At 35.3% G+C, this 25,534-nt stretch overlaps 1 protein-coding gene across 1 annotated transcript; it reads right to left on the bottom strand.

Moving 5' to 3' along the window:
* Positions 1-3,270: 3,270 nt before the first annotated feature.
* LOC147292324 (Protein kinase superfamily protein) lies at positions 3,271-14,819 on the bottom strand. Its single transcript, XM_086231907.1, has 13 exons — positions 14,415-14,819; positions 13,638-13,787; positions 12,780-12,950; positions 12,327-12,470; positions 10,705-10,810; positions 10,422-10,570; positions 10,150-10,275; positions 9,044-9,187; positions 8,011-8,098; positions 5,273-5,646; positions 4,546-4,857; positions 3,716-3,943; positions 3,271-3,594 (listed from the first exon to the last, which is right to left on the bottom strand). The coding sequence occupies exons 1-13, from the start codon at positions 14,721-14,723 to the stop codon at positions 3,460-3,462; spliced, it is 2,436 nt and encodes an 811-aa protein (XP_086088033.1). The 5' UTR covers positions 14,724-14,819; the 3' UTR covers positions 3,271-3,459.
* Positions 14,820-25,534: the final 10,715 nt, after the last annotated feature.

Here is a 25,534-nt window from a genome sequence, read left to right as displayed (position 1 = left end):
AAGGTTTAGATTTTAGTGTATAATTAAATTATACAGTATAAAGAATATACTAATTTTGCTTATTCATTATACTAATTTTATTTAACATGCAGTATTTGCTCCAGCGCGTATTATATTCAACTTATATCACATGAAACCTATTATATAATTTGATTTCTTTAATGTTTTTTATCAATTTAGTAGAGAATATGTTAAATAAACATATGGTAAAGTTTCATTAAAAATTTTCATATTTTGATAGCAATTTATGTCTAATTTTTGTCGAAATTTAAAAATCTTCAAAATTTTCGTCGAAATTTCCATAGAAATTTCTTCAAAATCCAAAATTTAATTTCTTGGATACAGCCCATAACATAATTTAATTAAGCTAAATGACAATTTGTATGTGTTAAGCTCATCCGTCAACGTAAAATAGATTATCAAGCGCTCGACAGCTGCATCTGTATCTACATCTGTATTTTCCGCTCAATTTTTCTTTCTTGATTTTCTACTTAAATCTTAATATTAGTAGGGTTTATTAAATTTTGTTATAGTGTGTTTTAGAAGAGTTATTAGTTGAAGATTTAAAATTAAGGTTTTTTTTTATTGAAAATATATAATGTAGCTGCAATGTTGTAACTGCAAATGCTCAGCCATAATTTTTGTCCTAGAGTTTAATATCGTAACAAACTGTCCTTGTGATTAATAACATTATGATTTTTGTCCTAATTAAAGCACCCATAAAAAAGAATGTTTCTATCTACATATCCTAATATTGACCAAAACAAAAAATCTACACACCCTAATATTTCAACTATACACCCTTTACGTGGCCAAAAAAAAAAAAACTATACACCCTTTACTCACAACACTCCCTTCCCACTTTATGTTCATCCCTCGCCCACCGAACACTAGAACTTTTGACCTTCCTACATTCTTTTTCAGCAACAAGAAGGTGCTTCCATCCGAAGTAGTGGTGTTGGGACATAATGTGTTTTGGACTATACTAATGAGTTCATAACCAATTAACGAGGTAAATAAACGTGCACTTTATATTGTTAACTTATGAATTATGTATATCGGTTTAAAAATAATAAATGTTTTATATACAGGTGTTCAAGAGTCCGGATGCATCGGTCAAAGTGGACTTGTGCACAAAGGCATAGCAATGGTTTCATAATTATTATCAACAAATTTGATGCCAAAGGAGTTGGTATTTGCAATGTTAATTATGAGACCATAGTGTTGTAGGCCCCATATTGTCTACTGTCTTGCGTCCATAATTTTCCCTACATTTCACCAACTCGGTTGGCCCCAAACCTCGTTTAGAAGGCGGGACAAGATAGGGCGTGACAAGACTTGTTAAGACACGACTTTGGTGCAGCACTGGACTGTACTAAACAATGAACAAAATTTAATTTTTTAATATAAATACTTAATTTGGGAAAATATGAACCCTTCTTAGACAAAATGTTTTAGGTTATAGCCTTAAATCCTTTTCAATTGCCCATTTCATTATTTAATATATTTTAAATTGATAATTTATGATATTTAAAACTCACAATTTGGAGGTATATATTTAAATCCCACAATTTAAGGGATTTAAATCCTACCATTTATGAAATTCAAATTGTATAAATCTCACAAATTATGATATTTTTGAGATTTCAACTCTAAACCCTAAACCCTAATTTGTAAACTCTAAACTCTAAATTCTAAACACTAAACTCTAAAACTTAAACCCTAAACCTTAAATTCTAAACCCTAAAGTTGAAACCAATATCCTTAATCCTAAATGTATACTTGATTGTGCTTAAAACCTACAACCCAAAACCTGAGACTTTAAAGCCTAAATTAGAAGCTCCAAAAGGCGCATCCTACACCCTAATTCATAAACCCGAACCTTATCCCCTTCAAAAGTCTTGGGTGCATTTCTTTTGGACCAATATGTCATTTGGTACTTTTTTTTATACCAGTTTTTGGGTTGGTACATTTTAGTTGTACCAAAGACGCAGATTGATACATTTTAAATTTACCAATACGCAAGTTTGTAAATTTTAAATGTACCAATACTCGTATGAAACAATACGTGGATTGGTACATTTGTTTGTAACTTTGTACCAATACATGAGTTAGTACATTTGACAACACAACCAAACAAACAAACCAACCTCACAATCAATGACCTCCCTCCATTTTCGTAGGCCCCAAACCAAACAAACCCACTCAAATTTAACATGTGCAATAATTAATATATAAAACTCTAAACAAAATGAACGCTTTAAAGCTAACCAGTTAACAAGTTAATATGAAGCTAACAATCCTTTTGGGCTCACAAAAAAACTATTCTCATAATCTGAATAGTTCATTTTTAGGTTCTACTTCAAAGATCATCATGAGTTAGTACATTTGACAACACAACCAAACAAACAAACCAACCTCACAATCAATGACCTCCCTCCATTTTCGTAGGCCCCAAACCAAACAAACCCACTCAAATTTAACATGTGCAATAATTAATATATAAAACTCTAAACAAAATGAACGCTTTAAAGTTAACCAGTTAACAAGTTAATATGAAGCTAACAATCCTTTTGGGCTCACAAAAAAACTATTCTCATAATCTGAATAGTTCATTTTTAGGTTCTACTTCAAAGATCATCATTGCAAATAATTAACTAGACTAGGAATCATTTAGTCATCTAACTATGATCAAATAAATAGACGAACATTGTTTTCGATAAATGCATATAAATAATTATTATTATAATCAAATGGTTAAATGACTTTTAATTTTGAAGATGTTTTACAAAGATAATCTTTAAAATAAGACCTAAAAAATAAAGGGTTTATATTATAAAATTACATGATGCAGTAGACCCAAAATGATGATTAACTTTTTATTAATTTGCTAACTGATTATCTTTAGAGCATTTTTGTCTAAACAATATTCTTAATAATTATACATGTGTTATAATGTAAATGAATTAGTAACACTATATCAATATGCCATATGAATGTTGCATCACACCCAAAAATATTTCGCTAGGATGGCCAACCTGCGGTATCCTACCATCCTCTTGGAGTCTGGACAAGACTGGGCATAATTCTAACCAAATCATAGGCATCAATATAACTATTCCCATCGATATAACTTATACTTCAGATCCAACAATAATTGAACAGTTAAATGCAAAGTTGCTTCAACTATATCTTCAATTTAATGGAATTCAACTTTTACCCTTTTCTTTTCTACTTTCAAGTAAAAACATAGCCTTTGCCTTATGGAAAGGAACCCAACTATTAGTTTGTGTTCATTTCTTTAACAATATTATATACAACAATTTGGGTTCTTGGCAGCTGTTGAGGATAACAAATGCACCTAAGACAAGGTTAGGCTAGACATATTTGACTTGTATCTGATGCTTCTTAATATATGCACAATCGAGGGGTTCAAGCAGGTAGGCTATAACATGTTTATTACAAAAATGTATCTCGAATCACACGTGCTAATACCCGCGAAGATAATCGACTGAGCACTTCAGGGAGCACTGTGGAAGAGATGCTCGGCAAAACTGGAAGAAGCTCTTGGAAAACCTGAGGCACATTTAAACCCTGTAGATGCCCACAACAACAGATAAAAAATTAGCATCTTGAAGGAGCACCATATGCCACATGCTTCCAAGAAGTATAAAATTAAAAGGTTGAGCATAAGGCTTGTACTTTACGTCTTTACCTGATTTGATCTTGATATTGAACTTCCTGGAGCCAGGAACTCAACTACTGTTTGGACATTGTTCAATATAACTCTATCCTCCTCGGTTATTGTTGGTACAAGTCCTGCTGGCTTGAATGACCCAAAAGCAGGAGCCATGCTGAAAACAGGGGCAGCATTCCCAAATCCAAGAGGTGCCATTATACGAACCAATTGTTCCCTTGTAACTGCATCAATGCCCTTCACAATCTGTTTTGCATGTAAAAGACAAAGGTTAAGACATTGTTTGTGCTTTACAAACATTCTAATGCAATCTGAATTCCAACTCAAACCAAGCACAGTGCTCACTAGATATGTTATACTAAGACACCATAGCTATAGACCTCTAGTTTGTTCGGGTATCGGACAAGAACGCTGTTAACTAAAGGCAAATCCATGGAGTTAGAAAGAATAGAGAAATCCCATATCCTTAAAGGCGAGAAGACAAACAAATCGAGGTAGAGGAGAAGAAAAAGGTTCTGCTTTTTTCCCCAGTCAAAAGTTTTAATCTAATCCTTTTTCTCAATACCAATAAAATTTTACTCAACTATCAGGTGTTATACATAACAAATTTCAAGAGATTGTCAATCTTTAAAAAATGCCTATGCCCACCTTGATTTGCTAACAAATAATGGGTGTGTACATGAACTATCCCCTTCAATAATTTATAACCTTTCCCATTATGTATTGTTGCAAAAGGGAAATAACTCTCCAATCAACTTCCAACAGGGAACGACAGCCTTTGCACTTGAAGGATATGAAGCAAATCAAATGATATGCTCATTATTTCTATAATTAATTTCTAGAAATACCTCATCTAGAAGAAATTCTCTGAAAAAGTTCCCTTTATCAGACAGTAAAAATGCTAAAGCTGCCCTTGTTTGAACTGGCTGCGCATTTGATAGAAATCCGGGAAAGTTATACTCTGTTTGACTTTGCAAAATGCCAAGTTCAGCCATATCACCATTCAGTTCTTCTCCACCTCCACTTTTAGCTGCAGTTATGAAACTTTCAAAGGCTTGCATGACATCAATAAATCTCTCTGCATCAAAAACTCCAGATTTCCCATATATTGTGTAACGTAAAGCCTTCCTCAGCCGTGGGGATTCATCAGTCAGGAGCCTCTAAGAGTGCCAGGAATTTCAATTTAGACAAAGATATGAGAAAAAAAAAAAAAAAAAAAAAACACCATAAGAAACAACAAATATGTTGCAGCTAAGTTGTATAACCATTTAGGATTCTTGCTGCAAATTTGACTCAAGAATAACTGATTCATTACTGTTATCTAAACACATTCACTAGCTATCACGAAGTAGCACGGCACATTGTGGTTGGTGGCATAGGAAAATTTTAATCATTAAAATCTGTTAGCTTACAAAATCAATTTATAACTTTTAGAAAATACTCAAACCTTGAGGTAAAAAAAGGGTGCACAAACTAGTGAATCCAGGTATCCCAAGAGGTTCTTTATGTTTTGCTTATTTACTTTGCCAGTCACATGTTATCACCAATTTTGTATACACCAGAGAATATCAATACCTGGGCAATATACGGATAGGCCTCATCCACAATTGCAAAATCGGGATTTCCAACTAAAGCTATGCCTTCCAGGACCCCAATTGCCCTAATTATAAGAGCAAAATAAGGGGGTATCCTGAATGGATAGTCAAATGTGATTTGAGCCAAATCTGCTGCCAACTCCTGGAAGTTGAGATTTTTTGCTCCTCCACCTTCAAGAGCCTGATCAAAAACCTTGGCCAGAACAGGCAAAATAGGTTCTAGATTAACCCCCTCTGAAATAAATCCTAGCTTAACAAAGTCTTTGACAATGGCTCCATAGTCACGATGGATAAGGTGAGCAATTGCCTCAATCATTCCATACTTCTGATCATCAGTTAGTTTAGTGACAAGACCTATTAAAACAAAAGTATACTTTAGTAAACATGAATTGTGCTCAACAGCTAGAAGAAATTATTACACATATCAGTACAAAATTTTCTTTAGTGTTCAAGCTAGGACAATGTCAAGGAGCCAACAGGAGATCCTTAGAGTTGTGCTCAAAAGACAGAAAATGTGTCAGACTGCCAGCACATTTGGAGTGCTATTTCTAACTTTGGGATACCTAATCACTGATGATGAGCTGAAGAAAAAGCATACCAAATCACTGTGACAAATTGGAAGGCATCTTGTTAAGGAAACATATGTTCATATTAGGGATACTTATACATGCCAATGGTAATTCTGAATCCTTTCAAATTTGGTTTTGATTGTGGCATGTCTACTTTTATAATAGTTCAAGACTTCCAATTTGAAAAAAAAAAATGATCCTGACTTGAGAATTTCACTTTGAATGCTTTAATATTTCTCATGTATTTAGATAGGCTTAATTATCAATTTACCACCCAAAATTGTAACTCATTCCCACTTTACCACCTGAAAGTTTTTTTGTCCCACATTACCACCTGTAACTTACATCCGTGTCCCATTTTACCTTATTCCGTCAACAATTCCGTTAATGCTGACGTGGCGCGCTGGATGTGCGCCACGTGTCACATTTTTTTTTTTTTTCGCATTTTTTTATTTTTATAAACTTTGAAAATTAATTAAAAATAGCTCTGAACTCAGAAAAATACACGAAAAATTCCTACGGACTCGTCTTGACTAGCACTAATTTACTATAAGGTTAAATTACCAATTTGCCCCCTAAAAATTTTCAAAAAAAATTAGAAAGTCCAAATTTATTTCTAAAAAATTAAAATACTCTAGACTCTTTGAAAATTCATAGAATAATCTCCCGAACTCCAAAAAATATGAGGTCTGCACCGTTAGTCTTCTAAAAACTAACAAAACCTTTCTCGTGAACACATGCTACCCAAAAGACCTCTCGGTCTTAGAGAAAAATAAAATTCCCTATAAAATAAATTCTAGAAAAATTCTAAAATTTCTGTAAAGTCTCGAAATAATTCTCTAAAACAAGCTTTTGGTAATTTTTCAAAATATTTTTGAGAATTTGTCTAAGAGTTTACAAAAATTCTAGAATTTATTTGATAGAGGAAAATTTATTTTAATTTTTTAGAAATAAATTTGGACTTTCTAATTTTTTTTTGAAAATTTTTAGAGGGCAAATTGGTAATTTAACCTTATAGTAAATTAGTGCTAGTCAAGACGAGTCCGTAGGAATTTTTCGTGTATTTTTCTGAGTTCGGAGCTATTTTTAATTAATTTTCAAAATTTATAAAAATAAAAAAATAAAAAAATGCGAAAAAAAAAAAAAATGTGACACGTGGCGCACATCCAGCGCGCCACGTCAGCATTAACGGAATTTAACGGAATTGTTGACGGAACAAGGTAAAATGGGACACGGATGTAAGTTACAGGTGGTAATCTGGGACAAAAAAACTTTCAGGTGGTAAAGTGGGAATGAGTTACAGTTTTGGGTGGTAACTTACATCCGTGTCCCATTTTACCTTGTTCCGTTAAATTCCGCTATATAACTAACTATACTAAGTTACTAACTATATAGTTATATACTAAATTTATATATAACTCTATATGCATAAAACATTATTATATAGACTATAGAGTATACTAATTTTATTATATAAGATATAACTAAAATTATATACTAAAACATTATTATATATATAATATTAAACTCATAGGGTTATATAAAATATATTTTAGGGTCTAAAATAAAAATGTATAAAATGTGTATAAAAATGTATAAAATATGCATAAAAATATATAATTATATTTTTAAAAAATTACACGGTTTGGTTCGGTTTGGTTCGGGTAATATGAGCATGAAACCGGAACCGGAACCGTCTATATACGGTGTGGTTCGGTTTTCTCTTACGGTGTTGACTTTTTGGTCAACTCGGTGTTTTTTCGGTTTTTTTACGGTTGGTTTGGTTCGGTGTTTCGGTGCGTCGGTTATTATGCCCACCCCTATCGATAATTAAGCCATTTAGATAAGTGGTTATGAGCTGAGCTCGGAAGTTTATAGTAATAGGACACACAGTTTAAGGTTAACAATAATAGGGTTTCGTCTACTTTGTGTATACTCTTTTATCATATTAATGTGTTTTTCTATTTTTTGATATATGACATAAGATACTCTTTAATCATTTTTTCTGTTTATAAAAGTTAAACATAGTAAATAGAAGAATGCAGAACCAAGTTTGCACTAAGTAATTTAATAGAGTATGTATACAATGGTTATAACCAGGTGAAAAAAATGAGCTTTCAGCAAATAATCTGAAGGAGTAGAATATTACCAAAATCAAGTATGGCAAGCCTCCCATCTGGAGTGCGAATTAAATTCCCAGGATGAGGATCAGCATGAAACAAGCCAGTATCAAGCAACTGTGAATAATGTAGTTAATAAAGTTGGTTAGCATTCACTAGGCGCTTGTCAGACTAAAACCTATCAATACAAGGGTGATAACTGCTAAGTAGCCTGTACATTGAATTGGCAAAGAAACAAAAGTAGCCTTTGCAATACATGTGCACAAACCAATCAAAAAAGTAGAAAAGCGATCACAAGACCACACCAATAATATCCTTTATCATGTTCTAGTAATCAATGGTATTTCTAAAAAATTAATCTACTTAAAATCATCTCAGTGAGCAACAACAAGATAACGTGAACTTTCACATATAAAAAAAAAACAAGTACAATCAACCATAGATAAAGATTAGTACCAATAAATCTCCAATAGTTTGAAAGGGCACGAGGAGTGTGCTCATGTAATACTGTATTCCAAAACCCCAAATCATATCCACATCATCCACAGCATAGAACATGATTAAGTAAAACCAATGAAGAATAAAATTGTCATTCTCTTGTTTGTTCCTTCTTTTTTTTGCCAGGAATGGTTATTCTCTAGTTAAGACTACTCATCTTTCACTATTTTCCATAGAAGCCAATTATGAGAACATTAAAACATATCAAAAACTTATTGGCAGAGGACATTTTTCCATTTGATATAGACAATCATTTAGGGTCGTGGAATTGGTTAGGTGCAAATTAAAGAATCATGAGTTCTAGTCCTAGCAAGCCAGAGAGAAAACATCAATTAATCATATAACCAATTACAGTAGTTAATTGCAGGTACAGAGAAAAAAACAGTAGGCAAAATATTGCTAAAATTGCAATAAGAAAAAAAGGAAGCAACTATTTCATGATCATATTTTACATAGAAGAAGAAAAAAATCACCAAAAGAGAAAACCTTCTGTGAAGAAAAGTCTATTTTTTATATGCCTCTAGAAATTACAAGACTACAAATTTTGTTAATGTAGTATTTTACCTGCTTCAGGTAGCATATGACTCCAACATTAACCAGTTCTCCAACATCACTTTCAGTACTTTGTGACAGCTTTTCTCCATCTATCCATGATGTAGTAAGAACCTTTCTTGAAGTATATTTCGGGTAGGTTTTTGGTACAACTACCTGAATAACATGAATCCATACTGACTATCACACATGTTCTCATGCATATACTACTACATATTAAACAAATTACAACTAGAGGGAGAACAGTTCTGTTTGGGCAATTGTATGATTGAATCAGAAAAATTTAACAAAAAGAAAAAGAGCCTATCGCCAGTCCGATTAGTTATAATTTTTCAATGTTATGTTTGAAATATGGGGGCCTTGAAGAGAATAGATGCTGTATAAGCGAGGTGCTGAGGCACAATTATTTCAGTCAAATCGCATCCACAAGCAATATCAGACATTTTGTCAAATTTTAAAGGGTTCCAGTCTCCAACATTGTTGCTTCCTGGAATAGGGAAAGGTTAAAAGAAAAATTAAGTAAAACACCAACAGAGTAACAAAAAGATCAGCATCTTTCCAGCATCCATTCCTAGGTTAACCCACAAGTGAGCCCAACCCTGCCTCAACACCTCATCAGACCAAGCACAAATGCCTTTGAAGGCAACGCCCAATGCCATACCCTGCATTCAATATGATGCCTGACATTGGAGACTTTGAGCTGCTTGCCATCTAGACTATCAATTAATACTAAAAAGACCAGCGCTTGAATGGAGCTACTTAAAAATCCAACAAGCTTCATAATCATGTTAACATTTCAAAATAGAGGCTGCAAAAAATATACTGAGACAACAATTCCATCCATATAGGGAGAAAGTGTACTACTTTGTTAGTCAAGATGGTATGTGAAATATACACCTAGAGTTTGGTTTGAAATTAGAATAAAGATTTTATGTTGTGTGAGTGTGTGTAACTGCAACTTCTCTAGCTATTGCATAGTCTGGGTTGAACCTTCGACCATCTAACCTCCTGGTGATTATAATTTAAAAACAATGATTTAAAACCAAACTTGGTAGGCAAAAATCAACAAGAACTTCTCCAGATATAACAAAAGCGATGCTAGAACTCATCAGACTCACCTGTGGAAGGTCCTTCCTCATCATTTCAGCAAAGAGTATTCCATTTTCACCCTCATTAACATAATCAAGCTCTTCAAAAAAACGAGCTGCCCATTCATCAACTAATCCAACCACATCTATAGAGATCTGGAAAGATAAGGGAAGAGCGAGAGGAAGAGGAAGAGAGGGAAGGAGGTAAAATCACTTAGTGCCATGATATTCACCGCTTAGAAAGAAAGCTAGGTAATCTTAAGAATAAAGAACAAAACCATAAGTCTGTGATAGTGATGTACCTGAGGAAACCTCCGGAGAACCAAACCCAAGTTCCGTATGACGAACAAATCAACAGTTACTGTTTCAAGAACAAAAGGCCTCTGCACTTTAACAGCCACACGATCTTCGTTTTCTTTTAGCCGGCCCTTATATACTTGCCCAAGAGATGCTGCCATACATTTTGCAAGAGAAGGCTAAATTCTATAAGAGCACAGAAATTCGGAAGCTAGATGCTGTTGATAAAATGACTGGAAAGTAAAAAAGTGTCTAGTCTTATGTTTAAATAGTTATCATGGTTCTTACCAGCAGCAATTGGAGAAGAAGAAAGCTCAGAATAGATGTTAGTCCATGGCTGACCAAGTTCCTCCTCAATGAGAGCCATAGCTACATTATCTGGAAATGAAGGAACCTTCACATATCATCAAATGGAAATATCAGCTATGACAGAGATAACATCAACTATATATATGATGACATGACTAGCAATAACCAACCTGAATCTACTTCACGTACATATATCTAGGTGCTGTTTCTACTTTAACATAAAATGGTCCAAATATCCACTCAAGCTTGTGAGGTAGGTTAGCAGCACCATATCAAAGAGGTTCTTCCGTATCAAGATTGATATATTAAAGTTTGGGAGTACGGTAAAAGTTAATAAAATAACGAAGTTTTAGAAGTGATGTCGAAAGTTCATGAAGATGAACCTAACCAGGGTGGCTGCAATGAAAAGTTGGTGAAGCTTTTAAACCGGCCTTGGATCATTCTATATTATATCAATGAATATCCAAACAGTGAGATTTTGCAACTGTATTTTCAAAGGCTGCAGAAGGTTATACTTAAGCCGCATACACCAACATTTTAGATTCATGCAATCAAAGGTTTGTAGACACGACCTAAACCTCCCCCAAGAAGAAGAAGAAGAAAAGGAATACATCAGAATAAATTTTTTTCCCCCTCATATTGCTAAATACCAATACATAAATGAAGTAATGGCTTTCCACCCATACAGTACATGAAAAAAAATCATATCATGTTGTCACATTTTAAAAGAGTCTTGTATGTATCTTTCAAATTAATGGGAAAATTAAGGCCTCATGCAATAGAAAACCAATAAAAGATTGAATGACTAAATCTTGAAATCATAATTATACATACTACGTTTGGTTCTTAATATATGATAAATCTAAGAATAATTATCCAACATTAATTCTGCTGTGCGATTATGACAGACTTCAAGGACAGAATTGCAGGATAAAGTTATATGAAAAGGATATAGAAGGGCATGGTGAAGTAATAAAGATTGAATTTAACAGCTTCATATCGATGATAGAACATATGCCAATTCCTAAACTTTCACTCTTAAATCTTTGCAGCATTCATCAATACACACCAAATTTTCACATGCTATGTGGGCATACCAAAGTACTACATGAATGTTGCTTTCAAAGTTAGGTCAAGAAGTTTCGTTGCAAAGAAAATTACAATCATTATGTTATCCAAAAAGTTTCAAATGAAAGGAAACATAATTTCCTACTCTAACCTCACAATGTAAGAAACTAAAGAAGGACAGTATTACAATGACAACTTTCAATTTACATTTTATCTCTAAAAACAAAAAAACATGTTATCTTTGATCATCTTCTTGCCCTTGGAGGTTTAGCTTCTATTTATATAGCTCTTACGCCCAAAATTTTCCACTGCATTTAATAAAATATCCTCACTGACATATCTCACATGATACTATAAATATAACACCTAATATATCACATGACAATGGCCCTACTATGTTAACACTGTACTATGGGCCATTCTCTCTCTCTCTCTCCCTCCCCGGGGCTTATACAGCTATTGCAGAGCAACTTTGTTAAAAACAATAATGCCAACCCAAAGTATCAAAAAGGTATAAGAACCAATGACTTTACCTTATCACAAAGCTTTTGCAGCTCAGTCATTGCAGCCGGTGACAGTATATCTGGTCGAATACTCAATGCTTGCCCAAGTTTGATATATGCTGGACCCAAAGAGGTTACAATTTCCCTTAATTCAATGGCTCTAGCAACTTCATTCTGATTAAAAAAAACATGGATAAATCAATATATCAGATGGAAGCAATGATGAGTGCATGTATAGGTTGAATGTGCAAAACACAGTTCCAGTATAGGTTGAATGTGGAAAATCATTTCAACAGGACAAGGAACAAGCAAGTCCAATAAATTAAAGATTTAAAGAAAAAAAGGAAGTACCACTTTTAGAGATTAATAACTCAAATAAATTCTAAAACCATATGGAACAGTTACTGTCCTTAAATTGTTTAATTCTCTCAAATGATCGTAGGCAACCAACAATATCTCAACAGCAGGGCAACAAACACTCACCTCTTTGACCTTCTTGTTTATAATATCCCACACAAGTCGGGAGAGAAAGCCACCAGCAACAGAGAGTAATTGGATTACACGTGTCACAACAGCTCGTGGCCGTTTTCCCCAATAAGCAGAGATAGTAGCAGGATCATATGCCAAAGGCAAAAATTCACTGCTTTCGTCTACCTATGTATCAAAAAATTACATAACATCAAAACCAATATAGAGCAATACGAAAGCTATACAAGGTTACCAAATAGAAAGCTTTGGTCATTTATGGCTTCAGTTGTAGGGAGCATTAAGGAACACCAAAGTGATATACATCCATTCATAGTAAAATGTGGGCACTTAATTTATACTGGAAGGATGTAGCTCCCAATGAATTGCAGCTTATCATTGTCTCATTTAACTAAGCAATGTCATCCACAATAAAAGCTCAATAACCCCTTAGAAGACTTAGAAATGTTAACACTCATTCGGAACTGGTTTTTGTATTCCATTTTACCAGAGCTTCACATTCATGTAGTTCCAATCTCATCCACACCCAAGAGAAAAAGTGTAGCACATGGCTCCAGGACTTGTAAGATTATTAGTTATCAAATAGCAATATAAGCAATTACTAATTAGCCTATTTCCTAGAAAGTAACACCTCATAACTCACAAGTCATAACAACTTGCGTTTTTTCCCACTAAGTACCCAATTGCTGCATTCTTCTTTAAAAAAATTCAGCATCATTTCTAGAGTCTGATATATTAGCACACGAAGGATTTTCAATGATTATATTTTGAAACCATTTCACAAGACTTCGCAGAAAAAGAAACTTCAATATCATTTAGCCAATAGAGTACACACTGAATAGCTATCATATATACCTCAACAAGGCGAAGCTCAACATCATCCTCAGCAAACTGTGAATCCTTTAAATTTTGTCCCCGAAGACCTTTCATGAGTATTGCCAAGTCTTCGTTTTCTTCCATCTGTGCCCTCACTCTTTTAATTTCCTTTGAAACATCTCCAATTCTCTGCCAATATCCAAAACCAATCATGTATGAGTAAAGGAATAAAATTGCATGAACCAATCTATTAATATTGAAATTATTGATGGCTCGGTTAGTTAAGCCATTAAACCTACCTTAGATTAGTTCGTAAGGGACAGAAAGAGGTAGTAGATTATAGACTCCAACATAACCACGAAACTTAAATGAGTTTCAAGCACCAACAACTTGCTATGCAACCAGTTTTTTTAGTTACTAATAATATATCGATAATTAATTTCATCAAAAGATATGAATAAATAAAAAATGAAAGTTTTGAATTCAATCTATTTGCAAATTGAAACCATATTTTCCTGAAGAAAACATGAAATTCGACTCTCTTAAACTGAATTCAACTATATGCCTCCGCTGACTCAACTATTCTATTCATGTTAGAAAACATTCTTTGACGTTTTTTTCTTGCCAGTTCATTTTCTCTTCCAGTTTCTAAGAAACCGAACAGACATTTGAATACCCAGCACTATAAAAGCAGACATTTGAATGATCAAATTTCCCCACACGAAAACACCAATCCAAGCTAAGAAAAAATTCACAAAAAAACCAACAACAAGATTCAATAGCTAGTTTGAAGATTAATTTAATTATCCAATTCACCGTGGAAACTCCATTGATAGGTTTTGATGGCGGAGACCTCGAGGAGCCATTGACGGCGGTCCGAGCTGGTTTAGGTTCGTTAGGAACTCCATTGACGGATTTTGAGTGCGGAGTCCGTGAAGAGCCATTGACGGTGGTTGGCGAACCGGAGGAAGCGGGTTTGGGCTCGGTGGCAACCGCCAAAACCCGGTTGATTCGTCTGGAGACCCGAATTCTAGTGCTTGGAAATGAATATTTGGTTATGACGGAGGTGCGACGAAGACGAAGGGCTTCGATTCCGCAGCAGGCGAGCTGTGGCGCTGCGTCCATTGGACGGAGCCGTAAGACTCCTTTAGAGAGAGAAAATAAGCAAGTTTAGAGAGAGAGACAGAGTGTGTGTGGGTGGAGTTAAGAGACAGGCCCTGGCTCAGAAGATGTCTCTGAGCTTTGAAGCTTACTGGCCGTTGGAGGAACGCGTGGCACGATGCGGAGCAAGTGAAGTAGTTAGTAGTGTCTTGTCTTGTTTTAAGTTTTAACTCTTCCACCCGTTTATCCTCGTTCGGGTGGGAATGCCAAGTGCGGAATCCGCATCAAGGAATTTAGGGCACCTTTTTTTTTTTTTTTTAGTGCTGCTATTTGCACGTTTTTTTTTTTTTTTTCGCACCTTTTCACTCTTTTTTTCTTCTACACATCTCACACACTCATCTCAAATTCAAAATCTCTCAATACACACCTAACCCATTACCAAAATACCATCATTTCATTACACACTCACACACCCCATTTTTCTCTTTCTCACACTCTCTCCTTCCCTCTCTTTCTTTCTCTGTCAACACACACCCGCGCAGCACCAGCTTCCCCACCACCCTTCTCGCAGCACCACCACCGGACCTTCCTCGCAGCATTATCACCGCGCACAGCACCACCTTCCTCGTACCACCACCGTGCGCAGCACTACCTTCTACACCTTTATCTCTCTCCTCCCTACTGCTCTACCCGACAGCACTGCCCAGCTCCTTTCTCTCTCTCCTTCGCGCCCGACAACTCTGCCCAGCTCGCACGACCACGCTGCAGTGCCAGCCAAGAGGATGAGCTTCGCAGGCCGTTCAGCAGTCATCCGCCGAAACCGGCGGGTTCGTTCGGCAGCCATCCGTCGAAACCGGTGGGTTCTTTCGGCAGTCATCTACCGAAGCCGTTAGTTTCGTTCGGTGGCTGTCTACCGAACCAACCGCAGTGACAGAGAAAGGGAGGGAAGAGAGAAGGGAGAGAGGAGAGAGGGAAGGAGAGAGAGAGAGAGAGAGAGAGAGAGAGAGAGAGAGAGAGAGAGAGAAGAGAGAGAGAGAGAGAGGAGCCGAGGAGGGGCTGCCGAGCTGGTTGTGGTGGCTGTTTTGGGGGTGGTGTGGTGATGGTGCATGCGGAGAGAGAGGAAGATGGTGGTTAGTGGTGGCTCGGGTGGTCCTGCGCGTGGTGGTGGTGCGAGGAAGGTGGTGATTAGGCGAGTGGAAAGGAGAAAGGGAGGAGCCGAGGAGGGGCTGCCGGGCTTGGAAGGAAAAAAAAAAAAAACAGAGCTAGGAAGGGGTCTGAACGAGAGAAAAAAAAAAAAAGGGAAACAAGGAGGGGAGGGGCTGTTTAGTCTTCTTTTTTTTGTTTAATTTTTTTTTAATAGGGGTGTGCAAAAAGAAAAAAAAAAAAAAAGGTATGCAAACAGCAACACTCTTTTTTTTTGTTCGAAATTTAGGGCACCTTTACGACCATACTCAGGGATCGGCAATGCCCAGCCTAAATTTTTTGGGTTTGGGCCGGGCTCGAGCTTGAATTATAGGAGCCCAATAGGATTTTCGGTCCAGGTCAGGCTGGGCTTGGGCTTTAATACACAAGCCCAAGGTCCGCCCATCGGGCTTTGGCTTGCGAGCTTGGAGGGCCAGGCCGGGCTAGGCCTGAATGGGCCCAAAGCCTGTTTAGACACATATATATCTTCAATAAAAAAATATAGGATTTTGGCTATGTTGTAATTTGAACATGAGACCTCACATAACAAGCTTCAACTCTCAACCAATTAACTGACCAGTTTATTTGTCAAGTTTGTGAATTATAATATATTTAATAGCTCTTTCGTTTGTTTACTTCAATAAATTATTAATATGCTTATTAAGTTATTATATAATGCTATTATGTTAGTAATAGTATAATACCATAAATAATAAACTTTTAAAATAATATACAACATTACAACTATAATAAAACATAAATGTACATATGTTTTATTATATATTTTATTACATATTTTTATAAACAAATGATGCAATTGTGTTTTCAACGATCCAAACCGTTCAAATTTTAGTTCCTCACTCAAAGATAATTCGTGCAAAAAATTAGCTCAATCATAGATGTAAAAGTGACATAACAGTGGTCGAATTAATGAACGATTGTGGTTTTTCTAATGATAATTGAATAGATAGATGAATTTCAATTTGGCCGATTTTTTGTAAGGATAATCTTTGACTATGAACATAGAAAATGAACGGGTCAGATTGTTGAAATCACATTATGGTCTTCATAATTATGGAAACGACAAGATTTCAACGGGAAAGTTATTAGAATTATACTCTTAAAGTGTATTTATATGTAGAAGCTCACATATCGATCGCGTTTTCAACGATCCGAACCGTTCAAACTTTAGTTCCCCACTCAAAGAGAATCCTTACAAAAAATTAGCTCAATCGGAAATGTAAAAGTGACGTAACGGTGATCGAATTAATGAATGATCGTGGTTTTTCTAATGATAATCGAACATTCGAACGGGTAGATGAATTCCTATTTGGCCGATTTTTTTTAAGGATGATCTTTGACTATCAACATATAAAATGAACGGTTTAGATCGTTGAATCAATGAACGATCGTGGTTTAATAACTTTAATTATAGTTGTATTATAAAAGTTTATTATAATAACTTTAATAACTATAGAAAATTAGGATTAAATACCAAATCCTAATAATTTTTTGGTATAGCATGAAGACCATATAATATTTCAATTGAACTACTAAATTTAAATCTAGTTTTTTAGATTGGATCACAAACATATTGGCCCTTTGATTTGAGCCTTTTCCATTTGACATTTTTGTCCTTTACCCCACATATGATGGATGTTAGTTAAAATTTATAAGGTTTGACAAAATTGCCCTTGAGGCTTTTATATTATCTTGAAAATTTGCTAATGTAGTCTCAATTTCATATTTAGTTGTGACTGTACGACACTCACAACTTCAAATTTAGTTGTGACTGAACGACAGTCACATCTAAGTTGTGAGACAGTCACAATTAAGTTGTGACTTAATTGAATTTTTTTTAGAGAAATTATACTATAATATAGTATAAATAGAGGTCCAAACAATATTTTTACTCAAAATAATACATAGTATAGTGGTGTGAGTTGTCGCTTTCAATTTACCAAGACAGTCACAGTTAAGTTGTGACTGAATTGATTTTTTTTTAAAATACAATATAGTATAAATTAATGTAATATTTGTGATGTAATATTATTTTTATTTTTTTATTGTAGTGGCATGTGATGTAATATTTGTAAATTGTAATACCTTTTACTTTATTATTTTATTTGACTTTTCAACTAGTACTTAATCTAAAATGCTATTTAATTTTGGTACCTAAACTAAAAAATTATTGAAATTTAGTAGTTAAAATCAATGGACCTTAATAACTATAATTGTAAATTTGTAATGTTGTATATAATTTTAAAAGTTTATTATTTATGGTATTACACAGTTTATATTATTATTATTTACTAACATTATATGATTATAGTATTATATAATAACTTAATAAGCATATTAATAATTTATTAGAGTATACAAACGAAAAACCTATTAAATATGTTTTGATTCACCAATTAGACAAATAAATCAGCTCAGTTAGTTGATAGTTGAAGTTTGTTCCTTGAGATCTTATGTTCGATTCACAACATAGCCAAAATCCTATATTTTTTTATTAAAGATATATTGTGTGTAAATGAGCTTTGGGCTGGGCCTAAGCGGGTCGGGCTTTGTGCGGCCAGTGGGCTTCAAGGGGATGGCCCAAGCCCAGCCCAATGACTATTCGGGCCGGGCCGGCCCAAATTTCGAGCCAGATCGGGCTTCGGGCCCAATGGGTCGGGCGAGCTTCGGGTGGACTTCGGGCCTTGGGATTTTTAGTGACCCCTAACTATACTACACTCAGGTGAAGTTTATTAATATTTAATGAGAGAGAAGAAGATGGCAAAAAAAAAATGAGAGAGAAGAAGAATGAGAGTGAGAAGGAATGGGGGAGAGAATGAGTCATTCTCATTAAGTTGCTTACTAATAATATGGAATCAAAAATGAAGTTTATTCTCACTCATGTGTTTATGAATGATCATAAATCGGAATAAAAACTAATTTAATTACTAAAAATATTTAGGCTAAATTACAATTTCATACCTCAATTATACTTTGTTTTTCAAGTTCATACATCTAGTTCAAAAAGTTGCAAATATGTACCTCAACTTCATTTCCGTGTCAAGTTAGCACCTCTGTTACTCAGACTGTTAAGAAGCCCGTTATCTGAGGACGTGGTGCTGACGTAGTCCACGCGGACTATATACTTGGCCACGACTGACTGCCACATGGACTGACACACCACCACATGTTATAAAAAAATAATTTAAACAAAAAATAAAAAAAGTTGCAAAAACAGAAATTTGATTTGAAATAACGCTGCATATCGCCTTTTTACTTCTTCTCTCCCTCTCTCGAAACTATACGCCATTGAAACATGCTTGACCCATCAATCCCAATCAACCACTATAAGAGCATACACTAGGTCTATCTTCTCCACTACTCTCCAAAATAGATGAAGATCTATGGTCGTTTGGTTACTTTGAAAATGTGAAGCCCCAATCTAGATCTAGGGTTCTAGTCCTTCCTTTTCTTTCTCTCTCTCTCTCTCTCTCTCTCTCTCTCTCTCTCTCTCTCTCTCTCTCTCTCACACACACACACACACACACACACACACACACACACACTCACTCACGCTTTGTTTCAACTCGACAGTGGCTAAAATGGACTGGGTATCATGTGGATGCGGTAGTAGAGCTGTCATGTTGACCTCTTGGACAGACTTGAACCCAATGAGACGTATCCTTCATTGTCCCAGATATGGGGTATGCGATGCTTTGGGTGTTTGATGTTTGAATGGAAGTTCTCTCCTCTTTAATTAGTAATCTCACCATTTTTCTCTTTACTATGTACTCTTTACCATGCAGCAAAAAGGAAGTTGTCAGTTCTTCGATTAGATTGACCCCCCCATGTGTGATTGTTCAAAGGTTATCATTCCAAGGCTGTTGAAGAAGTTGACAAAGGTCGAAGATGATCTAATGAAGACTCAAATGACAAAGAAAGTGTTTGGGCTTCGATGGTGTTTCTTGATTGATTTCTTTCTTCTTCTTCTTTTTATGCCAAATTTTGTTAGTTTGAAAAGGTTGAAGCTTTCGCGTTGGGGGGTTGGAAATTATGGGTTTGTACTAGTGTTAGTAGTGAACTTGGGAAATATGCTCTTGTAGGCTTTGTATGTTTTGAAACTCCCTAGTCCTGGTGTTTGAAGGTTGGCTGTATGACATCTTCAACCACATTGTGGTATCCTAATGAATGAAGTGACAATATCATTTTTTTGTTTTAGTCGATACAATTGTGGTATCCTTTAACCTGGAATAACAAATTAATCAATATAAGAGGTAAAAGAGGGAAAAAAAAATTAGCCAACATGTCAAGGCCAATATAATCCATAATAATTCCAAAATAATTCCAATAACATCATGTGCAATATCTAAAAGTTTGGTGGCAGACAAAATAATGAAACTTATCCATATAATTGAGTCATATCCAGCCAAAATAACAAGGCCAATATAATACAAAATAACAAGGCCAATAAAAGCCTACGACGTCTAACCCGCCAATGTTACATATAGTTTACCAAAATAAACATTTCACAACTGTCCAAAATACATATCTAACTATCTAAGAAGCCTTTCATGTCAGTCCAACTAACAATAGTCTGCCCAAAATGCAAAGGTCTATCCAAAATACATATCTATGACCTATCCCATAATTCAAAGTTGTCAACAATGCATATGACTCAAAACCAAAATAAGTCCAGGGTATTTCCAAAATATGTCATAGCTGAGGCCTTCATCACTGATTTGTATAATTCTTCCTTGTGTTGCTTGTAGTTTCTTGTGAAGATTGAGTGGGTACTGGTGCGGATGAGATGGTTGCTTGGGAGGAGGGTGTAGCTGCTGGTGCATAAATGGTGTTTGATTGAGAATTCTTACTTGCCTGCATATTAATCCAAGTTTTCAATATATTTGATATCACATACTCTCTTTCTAACAAACTTAAATATAAGTCAAATTTATCAGCAACATGTTTAAATCACACATATGCCTTTGGCCTTGTAGTGGTTTTTGGTCGGGCAGTGGTGCTTGGTGGGGCAAATGTGCTTGTCTACATGAGATGAAGGGACAAAGTTAATTTATGATGCAAAAAATATCTCATTAATACATTGCAACAACTAAGTCATAAAATTATTTCATATACCTCAGTAGTGGCACTTTGCACTCTTGTTTTTGCTGACCTTTCCCTTAGGGGCTTGTGTTTGTGACATGTCTTAGCATTATGTCCAGTTTTTTTGCAATGGCTACCTTTCACAGTGGCCTGTTTTTTTCTCCCAAGGTTTTCATCCTTTGTTGATTGTGCTCTAGTTGTTACCTCATAAACTCATTTTTTCCTCTTCATTCTTGGCCTCCCAGGCTGTCTATTATACTAGGGAGGAGAAATTTCTGGTCCACTAGTAGGCTCCCAAAGCATCATGTCACTCACTAGGTTTATCAGACAATTATAAACCTCAAAATATTTAGTTCTTGTGTAACATGGATCTACAAACTTTTCATGCTGCTTCCTAGTGAATCTGAGAGCTGCACATGCATGAACACATGGGATGCCAGTCAACTGAAATTTTCTATAGGTGCATGTATAATTATCTAAGTCAACTGTGAACTGATTAATCCTTCCAACACACACTTGGTAACTATTATCTCCATTCCAAGTGATAAGACACTCAGCACTAGCCACCTTATTTTACTCTAATTTCATTTTAATCTTTGGGCATATGACTCCCACATATGCCCTCATCTTATCTCTCCTCACCTGAATTCTCTTCATCAACATAGTTCTTATCATCTCCAGCATTGTAAGAATTGGCTTCCCCCTAGCCTTGAGTATCATAGAGTTAAATGACTCGCAAAGATTGTTAAGCAGCATATCACACTTAGGGAAGGTGCTAAAGAAAGCCCTACTCCAATGTTCAACTGGCCTCTCGAGTAACCAATTATGTGCATTGTCATGCATTTTTTGCAACTCTTCCATAGCAAACCTAAAATATGCAGGTGTGGTTGATCTTGCACACTTCCACATTGCATTCTTTAAAGCCAATCCCTTGTATGACATGTTGATATTTGTGTTCATGTGCTTGACACATAATCGATGGTGAGAATTGGGAAGAACAGTCTGCAAAGCTGGCATGAGGCCTTTTTGTTGATCATAAATAAAAGTGAATCCATTTTGATTCACAATGTCATTGTCATCAGCTAGCAAACACAGGAACCACATCTAGGAATCCTTGTTCTCGATCTCACATACTGCATATGCGATGACTCATGTCTCTTCATTTGCATCTACTCCAACTGCAGAGAGTAATTGTCCACGAAACACACTCTTCAAGTGACATCCATCCAAACCTACCAATGGTTTGCATCCTCTCTTGAACCCCTCTTTACAAGCACCTAAGCACATATACATCCTTAGAAAATTGTCACATTTCAACTGTATCTTGGTAGTACGTACTGCCCGGGTTTGTCCTCCTAATTTCAACACAATAGTCCCACAGTTTTATGTATTGCTCATCATGAGTATCCTCTATGATGTTTTGAGCCTGCTTAAATGCTCTGTAGACTCTCATTGTGTCTATTTGACTAGTAACTCATTGAACATAAGGACAATTTTCTTCATACGTGCAATGCACATGCAGTTTTAACACTTAAATGATTGTGTCACTTTAGTGGGTCATTTCGTGATTTGTTATTAAAGCCCATTCCATTTAAAGCTCATTTCCTGTTTTCTAAACATGCATGTGCACAGCACATGAACTGGTTCTTTCATTGAATCAATCTGTTCAAGACATGTGCTTTATCATTTCAGCTAGTCTTCACGCACTCACACACTCCTTAACACTATTCATCTTCTTCCTTTTTTTTTTTTTCTAAATTTTGCAAAATAAAGAAATAATTGATTTTACAGCTCCATATTCTTATCCACAGCTATACTAGGATACCTTTTTAGGACAAAAAGAATATGCCCTTTATTTATCTCTTGCGGACAGCTATTGATTGGTTTTCATGTGGCACGAGAAAACATGGTTGGTGTATGTGTGTGTTGTACGGGGTATATGGGTGTAATGGTCTACATTTTCTTTGTGGGTTGATGAGCATTTTTCCTTGCATATTCTTGCTGAGTGTTTGCTTGGGTTATTTGCGTGAGTGCTCATCTTTTCAAGTAAGAAACTGGTTTTTTGAAGTTGAAAACTAAATGATTTTCTTAACTTGTTTTTCATCATCTAAAATCTGAATGTGTTTGAGTGTGTTCTAAAGTTTTTCACAAATTTATAAACACTATCATTTAGATTTTAGATCTAAGATTCTCCATTAGCTTTTTCATGTCTCTTGCTTGAGAAAGTTGATTTTTAAAGAATCCAAATCTGCATATCATGTTCATATATTGAAGAATCTGTTGTGTTTGGTATGAATCGGTGTTATAGGTTGATGAGCTTGGAGATTGAGCTGTCTTCTTCATGATTGACTGATTACCATGCTTTTGGAAGTTGCATAAAGGGGTAAGAAGCTGCCACTTAATTTAGGACTTAGTGATTGAGCTTGTGTGCTGTATGCTCCATTTGTATTAAATCTCCTGTATAGTGGATTGCCCGGTCAGCTGAAGAAGACCCCCATTTTTACCATCTGTGGTTTTTTTGGGTGAACATCTTGAGTGTCTTCGTCTCTATTTTGTGTTGTTATGTTTACTGACTCACTCAACTTTTAAACACATTGCATTGAATATATATGATTGATATTGTTATATGTCATATGAAACTGTCTTGTTAATCACACACCACTGTAGTTGTGGATAACACTGGAATGTCTACTTTGATGGGTCATTTGAGTGTATAGGTTGTCACTTGATCCTTTGGTGTGTTTTGATTTGTGTTTGTTACAAAAGTTGTATTTTGATTTACAAGTGTCAATCTGTGACTTCAGATTTAAGTCTATTTGATGAGTCATCATGTAAACAAAAATTGGGATTCGATTACTGACTGTGGTTTTAATCAAGTTAATTAAGTAGATAAATCACCTAATACAAACTTTCAACATATTCCTAGTGTCTGGTATATGCATCCAGAGGGCACAAATGCTCAAATAACATGTCAATAATTGTTGTTTCTTCATGCACATAAGCACACATCCTCAATACATCCCTCTCCCACTCCAGCCACCTAATTCCTTGTTCAAAGTCAACCCCAGGCTCTTTGTAATAGTAAAACACAAAGGTTCCACTATATCCCAAAACATATGCAATTTCATCTATTTCAGCTAAAGTCATCAATTCTTTATCACACTGATCAACCCATGTTACCTTCCCACATTTATAGTCTTGACTTGTTAATTGTCCACCATGATGCAAACGTATTGAGAATCTTTCAGGAATATTTGTACAAAATAGTAAAAGATCACACGTAAAGATAAGGCATGCACACACTGTAAAGCAATGGTGAAATTCCTTCTATGACCACACACATGCACTTAAATATTAAGCAATAGCCTTGACATTGTCAACAACTTGTTAATTTGTATTCACAGGGAGCAAGTAGGACCACTAACCTACTAAAATGCATATATTTTCCAAGACCACCAAACACCGAACGACCACTTTAATATTCCACCAACAATCATCCAAAAAGTTTCCCAATAAAGTATTACACTACTAAACAAAGTAGTAGATTAGTAATACACAACAACTATTCAACCACACATGCACTTGTTCCCAGACCAAAAGCCCCAGACACTAAACTAGTATAAATCGCCCACAAAATACAAATTTTCCTTCCAAACACACAACCCATCACACACAACAGAAAATTCAATTAGAGATATCGTAAACCAAGAAAAATACATCTATCATATACCCAAAAAATGTATCTATCATATACCCAGAAAAATCCTTCTATTGTACCTAGAAAAATGGTTCTTACCATATATGGGAATATTGTAGTCGTCGTCGGTGCGAATCTTCCAATGCATATTGCCTCGATGTCGTCGTAACCCGAGTACGTAATCTTCCCAATTTTTTTCACTAAACTCTTGAATCGATTAGGGATTTTGCAATTTTTGAGATTAAAGTGGTTATGGACTTTAGGGAGAGAGGTTTGATCTGAGGTTGGGAAAAAATCAAGGGTATAGGTTTTGGATCTTCGATTTTAGCCAAGGGAAAACAAAAGGTCTGTTATCCTCAAAACCTACGGCGAGATTCCACTGGGAATCCTGACAGGTAGCACTGCATTCGTAGTAGTTGCGAAGGCGTGCCACTGTCCTCAGCCGAGATGGCAGTAACAAAAATTGTTTGTTTGATTAGTTTGTATGAGTTGCAGCAGATCTTTCTTTTTTAATCAAGTAATTGTATGGCAAGCAAGAAACATGGACTTACCAAAGGTTCAAACTGTCTTGATCCTTAAGGACTTTTTAATCATCAAAAGTTTCTATGACTATAGCTTCAAACTCATAAGTGCGATAGATATTTTGCTGGGTGATTGGATGCATAATGCAATAATAGACCTTAATAAAAAAAATATGCACAATCTGGTTTTCTTGGAAATAAGATACAATGGTAGTTCTAACAATGAACCTTATGATAAATACATAAAACTTAACTATCGAAACTTAAAGGAAAATCAATACCAAGGAGGAAACCTCAGCAAAACTACAAAAAAGAAATGCTAAAAACTCAAG

This window comes from Dryas octopetala, chromosome 2 (genome assembly GCF_963921425.1).
Source record: "Dryas octopetala chromosome 2, drDryOcto1.1, whole genome shotgun sequence".
NCBI lineage: Eukaryota > Viridiplantae > Streptophyta > Magnoliopsida > Rosales > Rosaceae > Dryas > Dryas octopetala.
The sequence above is the reverse complement of the archived record's forward strand: the minus strand, read 5'-3'. Positions and strand labels throughout refer to the sequence as shown.